This window comes from Falco cherrug, chromosome 14, assembly GCF_023634085.1.
Source record: "Falco cherrug isolate bFalChe1 chromosome 14, bFalChe1.pri, whole genome shotgun sequence".
Taxonomy (NCBI): domain Eukaryota; kingdom Metazoa; phylum Chordata; class Aves; order Falconiformes; family Falconidae; genus Falco; species Falco cherrug.
In genome coordinates this window covers 23,145,060-23,161,848 of record NC_073710.1, presented here as the reverse complement: position 1 = coordinate 23,161,848, position 16,789 = coordinate 23,145,060, and the positions used below count along the sequence as shown (strand labels likewise).

Sequence of the window (16,789 nt, the reverse complement as noted above, 5' to 3'; positions counted from 1 at the left end):
AAGCAAGTTGGAAAGTCTCTTGGGTCCATCCATCCAGCATCCTACCTGCATACCTAGCATCTCTGCCTGCATACCAAGCCTACATTTGAAGACCATTCTTAAACCCATATCCCCACCACCCAAACCACTGCAGTCTCCAGAGCCTTACCGTGGATGCCTGTCGGTGCCACCGCTGGCACTCAGCCAGTGTTTCAAAGGAAACGTGGTATGTTTGAGCTTGTGCACCAGCAGATGTGAAAGCAAGTGTGTACTGCCGACGTTTCATCTCTTCCACCTGCAAAGGGAGAATTGAAAACAAAACAGCCTGCCTAAACTCCAGCAATTACAATGGATCTGAAGTCTAGGGTGAGGTATTACCAACTACTGGTAACATAACTTTACAACTGTGTTTTCAGCAAAATGTAATTGAAGAGAAACACAAAGTAAATCCTTCTTAACATCTTTCTGCTGAAGTAGATCCAAGCAGCAATAATTTCTGGAACGTCCATTCTCAACATTGGCTACCAAGGTGGAGGCAGAACTCTTCATGTCATTAGCTTTAAGACTACTACCAAAGCAAAGCAAGTAGAAAGGGGTCGTACAACTCTCTGCACATGTTAAGGCAGTAATCTGTTACAAAACACTACATTAACCTCTTGTGGATAATACCCATCGTCATGATCCTTTCTTCCCTTCTCAGTCACAGAAAGCTAACCAAAAAATGTCTTACCTTCCCTCCAACGAGAGGCAAGATGTGCATCTTCCCTGTGTGGCTATCTTTCACAGAGGACACAATGAGGCACGTACCACAGAGAATTACCAAACGCTCTGCCCACTTGTGCAACTGGGTCTTTCCTTTCCGTACGTTGTAGACTCCAGAGAGCAGGATGCGATCTAGCTGTTCCACTTGACATGGCTTTTCTGAAGAAAAAGGGGACATTAGAATTCACTTTCCCTTTCTTCCTCATTCTCAGCTGTCAGTACAACTAGCAACACAGACATAATATGCAAAGTTATTTATTGTAAAGAACAAGCACAGACAAGACAAGGTGCCCTTCAAAAAAACCCTCATGCAAAGGACAAGCAACTTCCTCAGTCAGTGCAGTGATGGCGATAAGCAACCACTGTGTGCCTTCCAGTACAACATTCTACCAGTTGCCAGGTAGTAGGTTCCTAATCTACAGGTAATTGTAGACCTCAGCAAACTTACACACTTGCCAAACATCTTTCATTCAGATGCAACAGAAAAGCAATTTCAAACTCTTGTGGAGTCAGCTAAAGTCACAGAAACCATCAAATAAGTGGCTTCTACCAGTCTTTAAAGTAAGGCCTGGAAAATTAGCTACAGAAGAAACTTACTTCCCCGAAGACTATTCAAGTGAAAGGACTCCAGCACTGACTGTTACAGCTGGTGCTGTGTGCACTGCTAGCTAGGACTCTAGCTAGCCAAACAGAATTCTAGTCAGCCTTCTAATCCACATACAGTTAATTTTAGGTCAGCCTAACTCCCTGCCCCATTTATTACCTTTTGTTTTCAAGATAATGACAGATCTCCCAGACGCTTTTCAAGATTCTGTCCACTGTTCATACTATCTTACCTGCTAGGAAAATTTTCAAAATAGTCACTGAATTTAAAGAACAGGAATAAGCCTGAACTGATGGATCTATGAGTTTCAAGTGTTAAGGATCTCCTCACATTAAATTTGTATTTAATTTTATCCTAAATAATCCCTAAGACAAATCCTGGCAACAGGTCCTTTGTTTTACTTAGAAAAGAGTCAGTCTTTTTTGAAGTTGCTACTGACACCTTGCTTCTGTCTTGAACTGTCCTACAAGTGTCCTGATATCCCCAAGCAGCATGAACCTGCAGGTATTTATATTCTCCACCCAGAAGTCAGAAATTGACTAGCCAACATATATGGCAGACAATGATAAAAACTCTAGATTCGCTGGAAAAATAGTCTCACTATTGTTTATGCATGCCTCGCTTCCAGACACAAATCATACTCCAAACTTTTATTAGGAGCAAAAAGTTAACCACCAACTAAAGTCGTTATACTCTTTCTCAGCTAGAAAGCAGGCTCTTCAGCATGCCAAATTTAAAGCATTGTCTTTATGTCCATACCATGCTGAATTTAGCTGATTATATTTAGCTGTTTATTTTACAACAGCAGCTTTGTTTCAGAGACATGAATTTTGGTGTAAGATGTCCTTTAATGATGAGAAATTCTCATCATCCACAGAAAAAACTGCCTGGATTTCACCAAGCTGAAAGACCAGCCACAGATTTGCAAGAAAACAGTATTATGCGACCAGAAGTGGCATCCTACTGACTGCCACAGCAGCACTGTTCCAAGCACCAGATACTACGATGAAGCTACACCAATCCTCCAGTTCCCCCATCTGCTCTGAAAGATCCGTAACACCTATGTCCTAGTGCTAAGTAAACACCCAGGGGCAACATCCAAGGACTTCTACTTGGAATCCCAGGTATTTCACAACTCCTCAAGCTGTGTGTAAGAATGTTCTTAACCTCTAGGGACAGGCAAGTTCCTGTCAGTCTTTGCAGCTCCTGAGCTTGGCCTTGAATGTCACTGCGATGATGCTCAACTCCATGCTCCAATTAGCGAGCACAGGCTTTCCCATGGAGAACAAGGGTGCAGGTCATCAACAGACAGAGCTAGCACCTCTAACAGCATGAGTTACACAATTCCAGCGACAGCAATACATGGAATCAAGACAATTCCCCACAGAGAAAGCGTGCAACCTCTACAATTCACATCTGTCACACCTGACATAGAGTCTTTACATGCTTCAACAACAGATCAAACAGATGCAGCTCTCCAGGGCCATCAAACTGTTCATCTAACCCAGGGGTCCTCAAACTTTTTAACCAGGGGGCTGGCACACGGATGAAGTGGCAGGCAGTCATCTGCAGCTGCTTGGTTTCCCTCCCCAACCCCCGGTGAGGGGTGGGGGTGGGGCCGGGGGGTTCTGTAAATACCGGGGGCCGGATTGAGGACCCTGGGGGGCCATATTCAGCCCCTGGGCCATAGTTTGAGGACCCCTGCTCTAACCTTTGGTCTCTGAGCTTGCCCCAGCCAGCCTGGGTCACTGGCCTCCATTCTCCAAGTGACTTCCATTGAAAGGAAGCCCTCGCCCCATTCTCCCAACCAATCTAACACGCCTAAAACTCTTGGGCTCCTACGAGTATCTTAACAGCCAGACTTCAGGAAGCATGCTTCCCTCTCACCACTGTTTAACGTGAGATTTCTATTAATCTGCTTGCAGTCCCATCGACCCAACTGGGCGTAAGCACTCACCATGCACCAGGGAAAGAAACAAACCCAATGTATCACATGGGAAAGGCAGACAGAAATGTGGGAAGAGAGCAGAGAAATCCAAGAGACATCCCCAAGGAGTGAAATAAATATGAAGGTTGCTCTCAGCACTCCAGCAGGTCCAGAAGGGGCCCACAGAAACGGTCAGGTGGCTGGAACACCTCTCCTATGAAGAAAGGCTGAGAGAGTTGGGGTTGTTCAGCCTGAAGAAGAAGAAGGTTCTGGGAAGACCTTCTTGCAGCCTTTCAATATATAAAGGGGACTTATAAGAAAGGCACGGAGAGACTTTTTACCAAGGTCTGTAGTGACAGGACAAGGGGCAACGGTTTTAAACTGAAAGAGGGTAGGTTTAGATTGGACCTAAGTAAGAAGTGGTTTATGATGAGGGCGGCGAGGCGCTGGCCCAGGCTGCCCGGAGCAGCTGTGGGTGCCCCATCCCTGGCGGTGTCCCAGGCCAGGCTGGACGGGGCTGGGGGCAGCCTGGGCCATGGCAGGTGTCCCTGTGCCTGGCAGGGGGTTTGGGCTAGAGGTCCCTTCCAGCCCAAACCATTCTGTGACTCTAGGATTCCAAGTAATGTTTCTCTGGCTAAAATGCATTACTTCATCCCTTACGTTCTTAGCTACAGGCTTTGCAAAATTATCACATAATCCTCCATAGCATTCCCGCTAATTCTTCCCCTACCTTTAATAACCACATTTACTTTTACTTCCTTAAAAAAGGTCTCCTGAACTCTCTTCAATCCTTATATTTCTTCCTTCACAGCCTCTTTCTAAGCAGGACTACTCTCCCATGCTGACTGAAACTACTTAGTTCCATTTTCTACCTGCTTGCTTCCACGAAGTTGAGTCACCATTCTTAAATCTTCACCAGTTCCTGCCTGACATACCCAAACTGAATTGCTAATTTTTTCCTTAAAAGTCGTCTACAGCCTTACGCTTGACACCTCTCCTCCTTGCAGATGAAGTAACTTCCGAATCCCTGCTCCTTGCCCTGTAAATCCAGACTGTACGCATGTCATCCTTCTTTCCATCTCCATTACACTGTTTTTCCTGTTCTGCACACAGCTCCCAGACAGAAGGGGTTTGTCTCAGGTAAAGGGGTAGAGAAGCTGTTTTCTTATGATTCCCGGTTTTGACACTGAATAAATAAACAATGGCTAGCAGCTTAGTCGGGCTACCCAGCTCCACCATACACAAACAGTTTTCCATTAAAAGCACTCTGACCCTTTTTTCCCTGAAATGCAATAAATACGTAGGTGAAGTATTTCTAAGTAATGAAATAATTTCATTACCAGCTTTCCTTTCCTTTACTTCTTTCATATTTCCTCTTCACTTCAGTGAATTCCTTTTCTGACTGCTAGCGTCATAGGTCAATGGGCTTACGACTATCGTTCTGTTGCTCCTTATGCACATGGTATCCTGCCCAAACTGATTCAATAGGCCACTCAGAAGTCTCACTTCTGCAATGAAACACAGTGGGTTTCTAATGGCGACCTACATTGTTATTTACCAGCTGGCACTTTCACTCTGTATTTACAGGCTGTGAAGGTATTTGACCAGGACCTTCCTTGCCCATATCCACATACCTTTTGGAAATACAGTCTTTAGGCTTATCTAGACTGAACTGCAATATGTTTCTGATCTTATTAGGAGCTCTAAGGCATTTGTTGTAACAATGGAAACTAAAAACAGAGCAATCTTGTGTCTCCCTGTGGAGCTGTCTTTTCTCAAGCCATAGACACCCTGTCATCAAAAGAACTACAGAATCATGGGTTTTTTCTATCAATCTTGAAAACACGCGTTTTTTTTAGGAAATGCTTACTGGTACTTAGAGTGTTTGATGTAGCCACCATCTAGAAACCAAACAGGTCAACGACCTGGGCTTCAGCTGAGTTATACCTCATAGTTAAAGCTACAGGAACAGTGACAAGTGTGCACACACAGGATTCCTTACCACTGTAAAAGCGAATCATACAGCTGAGATCAGAGTTTGCTGCCTCTTCCTGCATTCTGACAGGATCATCAAAACCCAACCCAGCCAAGTAGTCATATACAATCTGAAGGGGTTTTTCTGTGGGCTCCAGCCTCCTGTCAAAACAGACAAGAAAGCAGTGTGAGAACACAAAAAAGATTAAACAAGGCTCAATGCAGCTAAAGTGTGAGGAATACTGACATACTGGTTGTTCTGCTCCCCTGAAAAGCATCCCCGGGGTCCGTGCTTCCTGCTTGTCAAGTAGCACTTAAGAACTGCAACACTTAAAGAATTACATTGCAGAAGGGCAACAGAGGAAAAGCAACAGACATATGCCATACAATCCATGGTGATCACTTCCATTCTATGATTTAAGGAGCACCAGGAGGAAACAATGACAAGAATCAAAACTAGAAACACTGCACAAAAAGCAGACTCCAAATAATTTTAAAAACCTATGTATAATGACTGAAAGATTTGAAAGAGCTCTACATAAATTTCTCTTCCAGATGCAACTGGGAGCAAAGCATATGAGAATCCTCCTGAAGAACAACTTCTAAAAAGAAAGAAAAAAAATTTCCCACACTCTTTAGCTCTCATCAGTGTAAGATTCTCACTCTTTGGCAAATTAACTCAAACAGTACATTTAAAGAAAAGACATTTTTAGAACTACAACAGGTCATAGGAAGGATTCAGTGCCTAATTTGAATAAATGGCAGTAAGTTCCCCTGAAACATCAGGGTTAGTATATTCAGAACAGAAAAAATTTTTTGATCCTCTCGTCTAACTTCTTCCAGAGATGTGGAATTGTTATTTTCTGCAATAAAAATAACAGTTTCTCCCTAAATCAGAAGTTCTACTTTAGGGAAAAAAGTCTTAGTGTAAAACATTAAGCACTGAAAACATAAGACGGGAGTTAAAATAAATTTTCTCCAGTTGTCCACTCATTATCCACTTCATTATCCACATAAAAATCCTCATTTTTAATCTAAAAGTGCCTAGCTTCAGATTACGGTCACTGGATCCCGACTTGTCACCTGTTCTTTAAACAGGTGTTTATAAATCATGCAACTAACTATATCTAACCTCCTTTTCAAAACGAGGCTTTTAAATTTTTCTTGCTAGGGTGGGTCTACTTTGATTCAAAATAAATTTTACCACTAATTTTTTTTTTTTTTTAGCATACCAACATGACTATTCGCTGTACTCATACACAAACATACAGAGACTTCTTAGTTATACTCAAGAGTATTTATATTCCTGGATCAAAGCTGCTCTCGACTATTTGGCACATTCACTCATATCCCTTCAATCCACGAGTCCCCCTCAATTGTAGTTTTTGCAAGTTATAGCCTCTTTCCTCTCCTCTTTACTATTTAGTACGCTTGGCTTTTACATATATCCAGTGATATTGAAAAGCAGTGTTTTCCAGGGAATACCATATGTTAAACGTATCTAGATCAGCGTCTTGCACTGACTTCTCAACACTCACCACTCCCTCGTTCTAGGCCTTCCTGAGTTGCTACCTTTATTTTAGCCACAGATTATTAATAGAACAACTGAAGAGTGCAAGTTTAGCCTTCTTCATTCAGACATATGCTAACCCCTCTAAAAAAATAACGCTTCCACTGAACAACAGTTTCCAATTTGAAAAGGTATCAGCCAATGAGTTTTACTGGTTTGTGCATTGCTTTTCCACCAATGACATCAGAACACAGAAGCACAGAATGGTTTGAGTTGGAACGGACCTTTAAAGTCATAGTCCAACCCTCCTGCAATGAGCAGGGTCATCTTCAACTAGATCAGGTTGCTCAAAGCCCATCATCAAATTCTACATCACACACTGCAACAAATGACTAATGCCTTTGGCAATCAAGCTTGAAATTTCAAAGCATCAAGATCAAGTTTGTTTGGTAAGACCTGTTTTCTACTAAAATTTGTTGACTTGCATATATCATTTATACTGCATGTCTTAACGTGAAATATTTCACTACTGTATGGAGCAAATCTCTGCTTCTTCCCAACCAAAGAAAAAAATATTTCTGATTCTTTTTAATGATTATATTATAGTATATCCACTATTACCACCAGCTTTACAAATGCCTTCTCAAAATTAAGGTAGGACTGATTTCATAAAACATGCCCCCTTTGCAACTATGTAGTCATCCAGACTTCCTTTGTAGCCAACAGGACACAGCACCTCAAGTAGTAAAATGACCTCAGGTATTTCAAGCACATACATTGCAGCTCTTTCACTTCACATACAGGACCTCTGCATCAGAAACAGGATTACTCATGAAGTTATGATCCAAACCAACAAAGTTTCTAGCCTGAAAAGACCATGTAGTTGATACAAAGCTGATCCTGAAAACCAGTTCTTACTACTCAATGTTTGCTAAGCCTGCTTAGGGCAACTTTGCTTCCCCTGCTTTTGTTTTACAGGGTAATACATCAACTTGCTAGCCAGAAGGCTGTCTATGAAATAAGCCCTTTTCTCTTGCTTCAGAAATTGTCTCTTGGAGCTTCTACTGACTAATAAAACTGATGTCAGGCCTCGCAGGCTGCAGTCTCTAGTCAGCCCAAAATACAACCGGAAAGTTACTGGCAAATTTCAACCCATAAATAGGCTTTACTGAACAAAGGAGAAAAACCTTGATCTGTTGTATCTTCAAATCCACCCGAAGGATCACTCCCTGATAGAGCTGGTTTGCTTGGTAATCTGTTCTTATTCCTTCCTTGAATGGACTAGTAGGATTTAAGTTTTAGTTTATGAGATATCAGCTGCCTTAACCAGTATAAAACATCGTTTATTCATACCAACATCTGTCACTGGTCATAATTTCTGGTTGATTTTAGGTGTTTCCCTGATTTCATGAAGCTTCCAAGGCGACCAAAAGCAATGTCAGAGATAACAATTTGATAAGTACTGTAAGTACACTCCAAAACTCATACATAAGAATAATATGCATGCATCAGTTTAAAGTTTAAGATGTAATCAAGGTGACTGTCAGCAATGCATGCCACTGCTGCTGTACTGGTGGTTTGTTGTCAGTTTTGGTGGTGGTCCTTTTATAAATACAAAAAACATTTGGAAAACTGCCTTTTCTTTCTGCCTCTTCTTTAAAGCTGTAAAGAAATTGAAATAAAGAGCTACCCAGTGTAGTTTAATGCAAATTCAGATAAATTTCAGCAGGAAAAACAATCCCTCCCCAGGCCTAACTATTCTCTTCTGGTATCCAAATCAGATGCTATCACGCACACACATGACGAAGTTTCTGCCACGTTCCCAATTATTTGTAAGGACTTTCCCCCCCCCCCCCCCCACAAGAGAAAGCCAAATTAACCTAAACTTGCCAAAACAAATTGAACAAATGCTCAGAATTCATAGGAGTTTAAGGTACATAATGCCAAATTACTGAGCTTAGATGATTACTGCTGTTCAATTTGCCAAAAATTCAGTACAGATATTTCTAACCCGTTACACTGACTAGAAAGTAAGTTTAATGGCAAGTACAGCATTAAATCTTACAAAGCAGTAATGCAAGTATTTATGACTTTAAATACATATATTTTATTTAAATAAATTATTTTCCATTAGCATCAGTAAAACCGCAATCAGATTTCTGAACTTTTCAAATTATTTTTTAAATCTTTTTTTATCATTGACTCAATGTGGTTGGAACAAGCCTCTGGAGTAATCATCCAGTCCAACCCCTGGCTCAAGCAGGGCTACCTACAGCCGGTTGTCCAGAACCTTGTCCAGTTGGGTTTTCAGTATCTTGAAGGATAGAGACTCCACAGCCTCCCTGGACAACCTGTGCCAGTGCTCCATCATCCTCACAGTGAAAAAGTGTTGCCTGATGAAATCATCTGGAGAGCCTATAAGCAAGGACCAGATCTCATGCTTGCCAAAATAAAAAGGAAAATAGCTTCCAAAACAAAAACCCCCCAAAAGGAAAACAGCAGTCAAGAATGTAAATTCAGACAGTGCTGATCACCTGTACCACCAGTCACTCTGACACTGTTCCTTTCTTGGAACTCCTGAAAAAAGAGCCTAGTCCAGTTAAGATACAGCTCTTCATACTATCAGCATGAAAAGCTGGTTTATGAAGTGCTTCTTTCCCTGCTTTGCAAGATGGACATTGGACAAGAGATTGTTCAAAAGACCGTAATGCCACCAATGCCTCTCTCTTTGCAGAGACTTCTTCAGTTCAAACATAGGCTCTCCGTCTTTTTTAGGACTTTCTATTGAGATCTAGAAGCTTAGAGCCAAGAACCTCTACAAATATTTAACTCAGGTTTATGTTATCTATTTTTTTTTGCTATAGAAACAGACAGCAGTGAACATGACACCAATTTTCAAAAGAGCTTTCTGAGGTAATCTTGGAAATGACAAACCTGTGTATCTGTCTCCTATAACAGGCAAGCTACTAAAAATTGGAATAAATAATAGATTGCACTGAACAATGCTGCAATACAGTAAACCCTGATGTACTCTATAGCCTTCAGCACAGTATCCAAGAAGAATATGAGAGGTTTGACTGGATCTCCAAATACCTTGCCTGTGTTTCCCCTGACTATTGCTAGATTCCAATTCTTCTGCTATTAAAGCCTTACGCTGGCCAGTAAACAACTTTTCCAGCATATGACCTACAGCTCAGGAGCCATAAATGCTTGAGTATCACTCACAAATGGAACACTTCAAGTAGCCTCCATCTAGATTTCCTAGGAAAAAACCCCCACAAACACTCAAAACACAATTTGGCTGCTGAAGGGACTGAGGCTTTTGCAAACAATACACTTGTCCTGGTTTTGGCTGGGATAGAGTTAATTTTCTTGTTAGTAGCTGGTACAATGCTGTGTTTTCCACTTAGTATGAAACAAATGTTGATCACGCCCTAATGTTTTAGTTGTTGCTAAGTAATGCTTACTCTAAATCAAGGACTTTTCAGTTTCCCATGCTCTGCCAGCGAGCAGGTGCACAGGAAGCCGGGAGGGAGCAGGGCCAGGACCGCTGACCCAAACTAGCCAAAGGGCTATTCCATGCCACAGAGCATCATACTCAGTATATAAACCGGGGGGAGCTGGCCATGCCCAGACAATTGCTGCTCAGGAACAGGCTGGGGCACCAGTCGGACAGGGGTGAGCAACTGTATTAATTTGTTTATTTGGGTTTTACTCCTCTATTTCTCTTCCCTTTTCATCACTATTATTATATTTTATTTCATATTATTAAATTGTTTTTATCTCAACCCACGAGTTTTACTTATTTCCTGAATAACCTCTCCATCCTGCTGTGGGTGGGGGCAGTGAGCAAGCAGCTGCATGGTACTTTGCTGCCAGCTGGGGTTAAACTACATCATCATCAGAATTGAGGAAGAACCTTAATACCATGAAGGGATAAGCACTTTTCATATGACACAAATTAAATCACAGTTCTATACGTTACTCAATACTTTCTGAAGTACAGTATTGTGGTTACCCCCCCGAAAAAGCTGTATATTTTAGCTCACCGTACTTGCCCCTTCCGGAGAGGAGATTGATCTTTTTCATTACTTTTATTCTTCTCATATTTCACTTCAGCAAGAATTAATGTTGTAGGGTTTCAAAATGCTAATTTGAATAACCCTTCATTTTCTTTCTTATCTGCATAAGTCAAGCTGATACGTTTCTTGAAGAGATCAAACACAATGCCCTCTGTTTTGTTCCTTTTATAAAAAAGCCACATACAAAAGAAACATTGGCAGAAATATCTGTTCAGGCCTAATACCCTAACAAATGTACCTCTCTTGCCATAGTACCATTTCTGTCTGAAAACCAACCAAAAGAGTGGTCTGTACTATTGTACCATCTAGGTTTGATTGCCACTGGCTGGAAGACAAAAGCCTTGCCAAAAAGTTAAGTCTTTGGAATTCACTACCTGGCAAAAGAGCTTGAGGTAACAGAAAAAACTACACCCAAGAAGTCACATGTATGCAGGATGCAGTATCTGACCACTCTGCAGATGTAGCACAGCTTAGTATTACACATTTCAAGTGTGATGACCTGGTGTGAAAGGTGTTTGACTCCCAGCCCGCAGCCGAGCTACTCTCCTGGCTCTAGCTGTAAGCTGGGTCTGGAAACATCAGCCCCAAGTCCAGGCATTTAGCTAATGATGCACATAGGTCCAGCACAGGGCTTTGTAATTAAAGCAATGAACAAACCAGCTTGTTACCTACAGACCACATTCAAACCAGGAAAGGGAACAACTCGCTGAATGCCTTTGGAGACATTATGGAGACCTGATTGAATGGGTCACTGTTCCACGTTCTTGTCAAGAGCCAAGTGATTGACTAACAAAACCTAGGGTAGGTCAGGAAAGGGAAAACCAAAACCAGTTATCTGGAACAGCAGTTTCTCTACAGAATTTCTTTACTAACACGATCAAGGCTGACAGGTTCCAAAGGCGATAGTTAAAGCCTGAGGTGGAGAAATATGCTTTCCCTTCAAGAGAACACAACGTGGTTCTCAAACCCAAATTGGCATGCAATCACATCAGAAATGTAAAAATTTGTCTTGTACCCAGTGCAATATGCATTGAATGCTAGCACACGTGGAGAACACCCTGGCTGTCACAGCAGCTGCTACCTGACACAAACAGCCCATTATATCCACATCAGTATCACATATCAGGTACTGGACACTTCCACCAGTCAGAGAAGCAGCTCTGTTAAAGTAAGGAGACAGAAAAGCCAACAAAAAGCAGCAACTGTTCCACAACTCCTGCTGCAACTGTAGCTCCCCTTCATAAGCAACAGTCAAGGTTTCACATCTTTGCAGTTCACATTTTTGTTGTGAGGGCTATCAGACCAAAGAAGGTATCCATGCTAATTTTGTTTAATCCTCCCCTCTGCAGGAAGGTATAATTTCTGAATATGAAAGAATGCTAACAGCAGGAAAGGCTAGGAGAACTCTAAAGGTCCTTGAGGTACACTGTGGAGAAGAAAAAAAAAGTTCTGACAGAAACTGACTCCCTCCCCTGCATGCAGACTTGAAAGGGAAATGCAGAATGATCACAAGGACACCAACGAACTTTTAAAGTGAATACACAAAAACATTTGTTATTTTTCCATCTACTGTCCAGCTTTCAGTCTTCTGAATCAGATGCCAATACTGCCACAGTCGGCTTCTGTAAGAAAGTCACCTGCTGATACTAAAGGGGGGAATAATTCTTAAGTTCTTTGGGAGACAAATGTACCTAAGTGTAAAATGCAATCAGATGCTTAACAGAATAATTTATATTCATGAACACATTATTAATCAGAAAACTTTGTTCGAGGAAGGAATTACCTCAACAGGGCATGGGGATATCTTGAGGATTCTGTCATCTTCCTGTGGTCATGCAAGCAGGTGCCACTCAGGCCTGCTTCCTGTTAGCAACACAAATGTTACCAGAGCAACGCTGGGAACTCCCATTTCTCTGCTGAGAACACCCCCGGCGGGAAGTAATTCAGGGATCTCTTCTGTGGTAAATACATTCTGAGAATTACAAGGAACGGATGCACCGTAATCAAGAATTCTCAATTAAATTTAAGACAAAGTCTGACAAAGCGTTATACAGACCAAGAGGCAACAAGAGTGGGAAGTAAACATCTACAACTCAGTACTTGCTTCCGAAACACTGGTAGCAGGACCAATTTACTTATCCAGTGCAAAGTCTGCCACAAAACAAAGACAGGCATGGCTACCTAACACGAGACAAGACACAGATGCTGAAAAGAACTCAAACACAAAACCCATTTCAAAAGCTAAAAAAAGTCAAAATGTCCCACTCTGAACACACCTACAAGCTTTACCCAGGCTTTTTCATGATACGCAGTAAAGGGTCTGCTCTACTTTCTAAATGCTGGGAAATCTGCTCACTGTTAGGATCCAAAACAAGCCAATTTCCTTGTAATTTCTTCATGCAATGAATGGAGATTTTCAGCTGCCTTGATAGCTATGGTCGTGTCCATCTAACTGAACTATCCCCAATTCCAACAACCCAAGCTGGGCGAGGTAAAAGGGTCTAAACAACTTTTTTCAACAGCTGGCTTTAACCACATCCTATTCTCTGCAGCTCTCGCCAGTATCACTCCTGTGCCCTACCTGATCAGGCACACGCCATGTTTGTAAAATTTGGATACATGCGACTTACGACTTTTGTTTTGGTATCAAAAAACCAGCTACTAGTCTTGTTCAGTGTATGTTGGCTCTACTGCTTTGCCTTCAAGTAAGAAGACCACAGCAATTTTTCTCCCCTGAGAACAGGAGTGGCAACTGAATGTTAAGTCCAGAAGAATCAATGCAAAGTCTAAATCCTGACAAACATAATGGGAGCTTGTAAACCTAGAGGAGTCCACAGTACATCCACAGTGTAATGTTCACGCACATTAAACCTTGAGCTGTCTATTTACAGTCTAAATCGACTGCAGGCATAAAACGTATAATCTGATGCTTAAGCCTTCCTTATATAACCCCTACTACGTTACCTTTCTACCTTTAATTATTTACGTGGCAACTCTTCTTGGCAAAAAAATCGCTAACACATAAATATTAAATGACATAACTGTGAAAGTACCTTACATGTTTCACTGACTCAGAACACCTGTTTACAGCCTCCTAAATAGCTTAAGTTGTCTGGATGCTAAAACATCTGTAACATAAAACATAACAAAGGAGTATATGAACAGTAGCTTCTACCTATAAAATGAGAACATATTTCCTCTTGGAGTACCAGCCAAACCCTCCCAGCTAAACTACCTATGGCTGAACTAAGAAATGCGTAAAAGGTGCACCACTGCTTCATTTTTATGGATTGCATTACCCACGGCTGTAACTGCTACCAGCTGCCTCTGTCTGTCCCACATGGGTCCTGCTAACGTGCAGAGGCACGCACAGTGCTCCCCAAGACAAAAGCAATGTTTCTTAAACTGATTTATCCTTTCTCCACCCTCACCTGACCAGGTCTCCATGAAGCTGCAAAAAGAGGTTTTTCCTCCCTTCTCCATCGCATATCTCGGACGCCAGAGTGTCTACCGTACAGAGGACCAAGCGCAAGTCTGAAGAAGCAGTAGCTGCAGAATCTTTTCCATAGAGATACACGCAGCCTCGTCCGACGTCCTCTTTCAGCCAGTCCCTCTCACGGGAACCAAAGCGGCTCCTGATCAAACGGCTCCTGCTCCCGTTGCGCTTCACGTTCCTCTGCAAGCCCAAACCAGCATGTCAGCCGCCGCCCGGCTCGGCAGCGCCCGGCCTCCCTCCCCACGGCAGGCCGGGCCCGCGGGCGGGCCCCTCGCCAGGAGCCGGCGGGACCCCGCGGGCGCCGGGCCGGGCCGCCCCGCTCGGAGACAGGCACAGAAAGAACCCAGCCCCCCGTCCCGCCAAGGTCGATGCGGGCAGCGCCTCCGGCGCGGCCCCAAGCAGCCGAGGCGGCCCCACTGCGACGACTCGCACCCCACCACCCGCCCCGCCGAGAGCGGCCGGCGGGCCCCGAGCGGCCCCAGAGCAGGCCCCGGTCCGCTCCTCACCTTCAGCACCCGGATGCCGCCGCGGGGCCCGGCCCGGCCCCCCCGTGCACCGCCCGGGGCCGCCGCCTCGTCCTCCTCGGGCTCCGGCGTCTCCCTGGGCCCCGGCCCGGCCCCCAGTCCCGGCCCGGCCTCCCCCATCACCGGCCGGACGGCGAGACCCCGGGCAGCGGCAGCCCCGCCCCGGAAGCGCGCGGGCTTCCGCCGCCCGACGGCCCGCCCCGCCCCGCCCCTGAGCGCGCCCGGCGCTGCTGGGCCTGCCGGGGCCGCCGCGCGGCTCCAGCTCCGCGGGCGCGGCCGGGCTTAGCGGCTGAGCCGGAGCAGCTCCGGGAGCTTTCGGCAGGCGGGTGCTGCAGCGCCCGCGGGCTGCGCTCCCCAGCGCTCTCGGCCTGGGGCTGCGCTAGTGCGGGTGACACGGCTGCTTCTGGGGCGTCAGGCGCCAACTGCCTACTGACCGGGCGAGGAGAGAGAGCGAGCCCGCCGCCATCCCCCTCGCTTACCCCCTGCCTGCCACCACCCGCCTCCCAGGGCTGAAGTTACACAGCGGAGTGCCTGCACATCGCCCTCTCAGCGCCGTGCCGGCCAGGCACATCAGCTCAGGCAGTCTTATGTGGTGGCTGCTAATAGTTACCATCGTCACTGCGCGGTTTACCAGAATTCGATGAATGCTTGAAGACAGCTACTGTTCATGCCTGAACAGGATCAAGCACGTTAAAACAGAAGCCTCCCACCTTCCCCGTAAGTGCCAATGGTTCCAAACTGCAAACATGCTTTAGCCTGCAATCATCACATTTCTTCCTTGCTACACTAACTCCTAGTTTATTTCAGAATTAAGTCCAGACATGCTTTCCAAATTCTCACCGTTGGTATTATTACTGTGCCAGACTCTGAGTTCTATTACAGGTTTCCTTTAAACACTTCCTGCCTTCTTCCCCGTCTATCTGAGCACTCCGCTGTGACGCACACAGCGGCGCCTGACAGCGCTCCCTGGGCCCCTGGCACAGGACAAAGGCTGAGAAACAGCGTCCCAGCGGTCTGTCCTGCTCCAGAACCGGGGCCTCAGGGGACGGACTGCTCACTGCCACACAGACCCACTGTTTCCGATACCACTTCCGAATTCTGGTGTCTGGAGGGCTCTCCTATTTAAACACAAGGAACTGACAGACAACCCATCTTACCAGCAAGGTTACACGTGCTCTCTGGCACTTTGCATTAATTCATGTCATTAAACCACGGCAGTAACTGAACAGCCACCTATTTCTTAACACTTCCAGACTGTACCCATGAGCTGAGAAGACTTTAAAAATAAATCAAATTTCCATTGGGTTTGCTCTGCAGAAAGGCATGATTACAATGCATTTCTAGCTATAGCCCTGTAGTTCTCAAACTACTTTGCCTCAAGAGAATCTCCGTAACGGAAAGGTGTATGGCAATACACAGGAGACTGCACTTTGCAAAGTACAATTATGTGTTAGAAAACACATGAAAAGCTATCTAATAAAGTGTGACTAGAAAATGCAAGGAAGAACCTTACCGCAGATACGTGTATTGCTTTCACAGACAACAAAATTACAAAAATCCTTATCCCTGAGGCACATAGAGTATGAAAGGCAGCTTTTTAATCAGCAAAGGAATCATAATGAACTCCAAGGACAGGCTGCAAACACTGGAGAAAAACATTTTTGTGTTCAGATCTCATCGCACCTTTCTAGCACCTGGACAAGTACTGCTGCTCGTAGTTGACAAGCCCTCTCTCAGGGTGATATTTCACATGAACAGTTTAAACATTCTCCAATTGTCTACACTGATTTTACTCTCTGAAATTGCCTGGAAAGTTTTTCAAATTCTGCTCTTACCATTTCACATCATCTGACCTTGTCACGGCCAAATGTTAAGAATCAGTAAGTCCTATCCCACTGTACTTGCAAAAAGCAACAAGGCACAGCTTTAAA

At 44.2% G+C, this 16,789-nt stretch overlaps 1 protein-coding gene across 8 annotated transcripts in view; it reads right to left on the bottom strand.

The window, feature by feature from the left end:
• PHLPP2 (PH domain and leucine rich repeat protein phosphatase 2) overlaps positions 1-15,031 on the bottom strand; it is a 40,950-nt gene extending 25,919 nt beyond the window's left edge. For 4 of the 8 annotated variants that reach the window (XR_008735089.1, XR_008735090.1, XM_055726565.1 and 1 more), the window contains exons 1-5: positions 14,841-15,031; positions 14,270-14,514; positions 5,275-5,408; positions 710-900; positions 149-274 (exon numbers count right to left, since the gene is read on the bottom strand). Coding sequence is in view for 6 of the 8 variants with exons in the window: in XM_055726565.1 (XP_055582540.1) it covers positions 149-274; positions 710-900; positions 5,275-5,408; positions 14,270-14,514; positions 14,841-14,978 (834 nt within the window). In the remaining 2 variants the exon portion in view is untranslated. Of the gene's footprint in view, positions 1-148; positions 275-709; positions 901-5,274; positions 5,409-12,621; positions 12,811-13,891; positions 13,967-14,269; positions 14,515-14,840 lie in introns of those variants that run through there. The other 4 variants (XM_055726566.1, XM_014277889.3, XM_014277899.3 and 1 more) reach the window with 4 other exon arrangements.
• Positions 15,032-16,789: the final 1,758 nt, after the last annotated feature.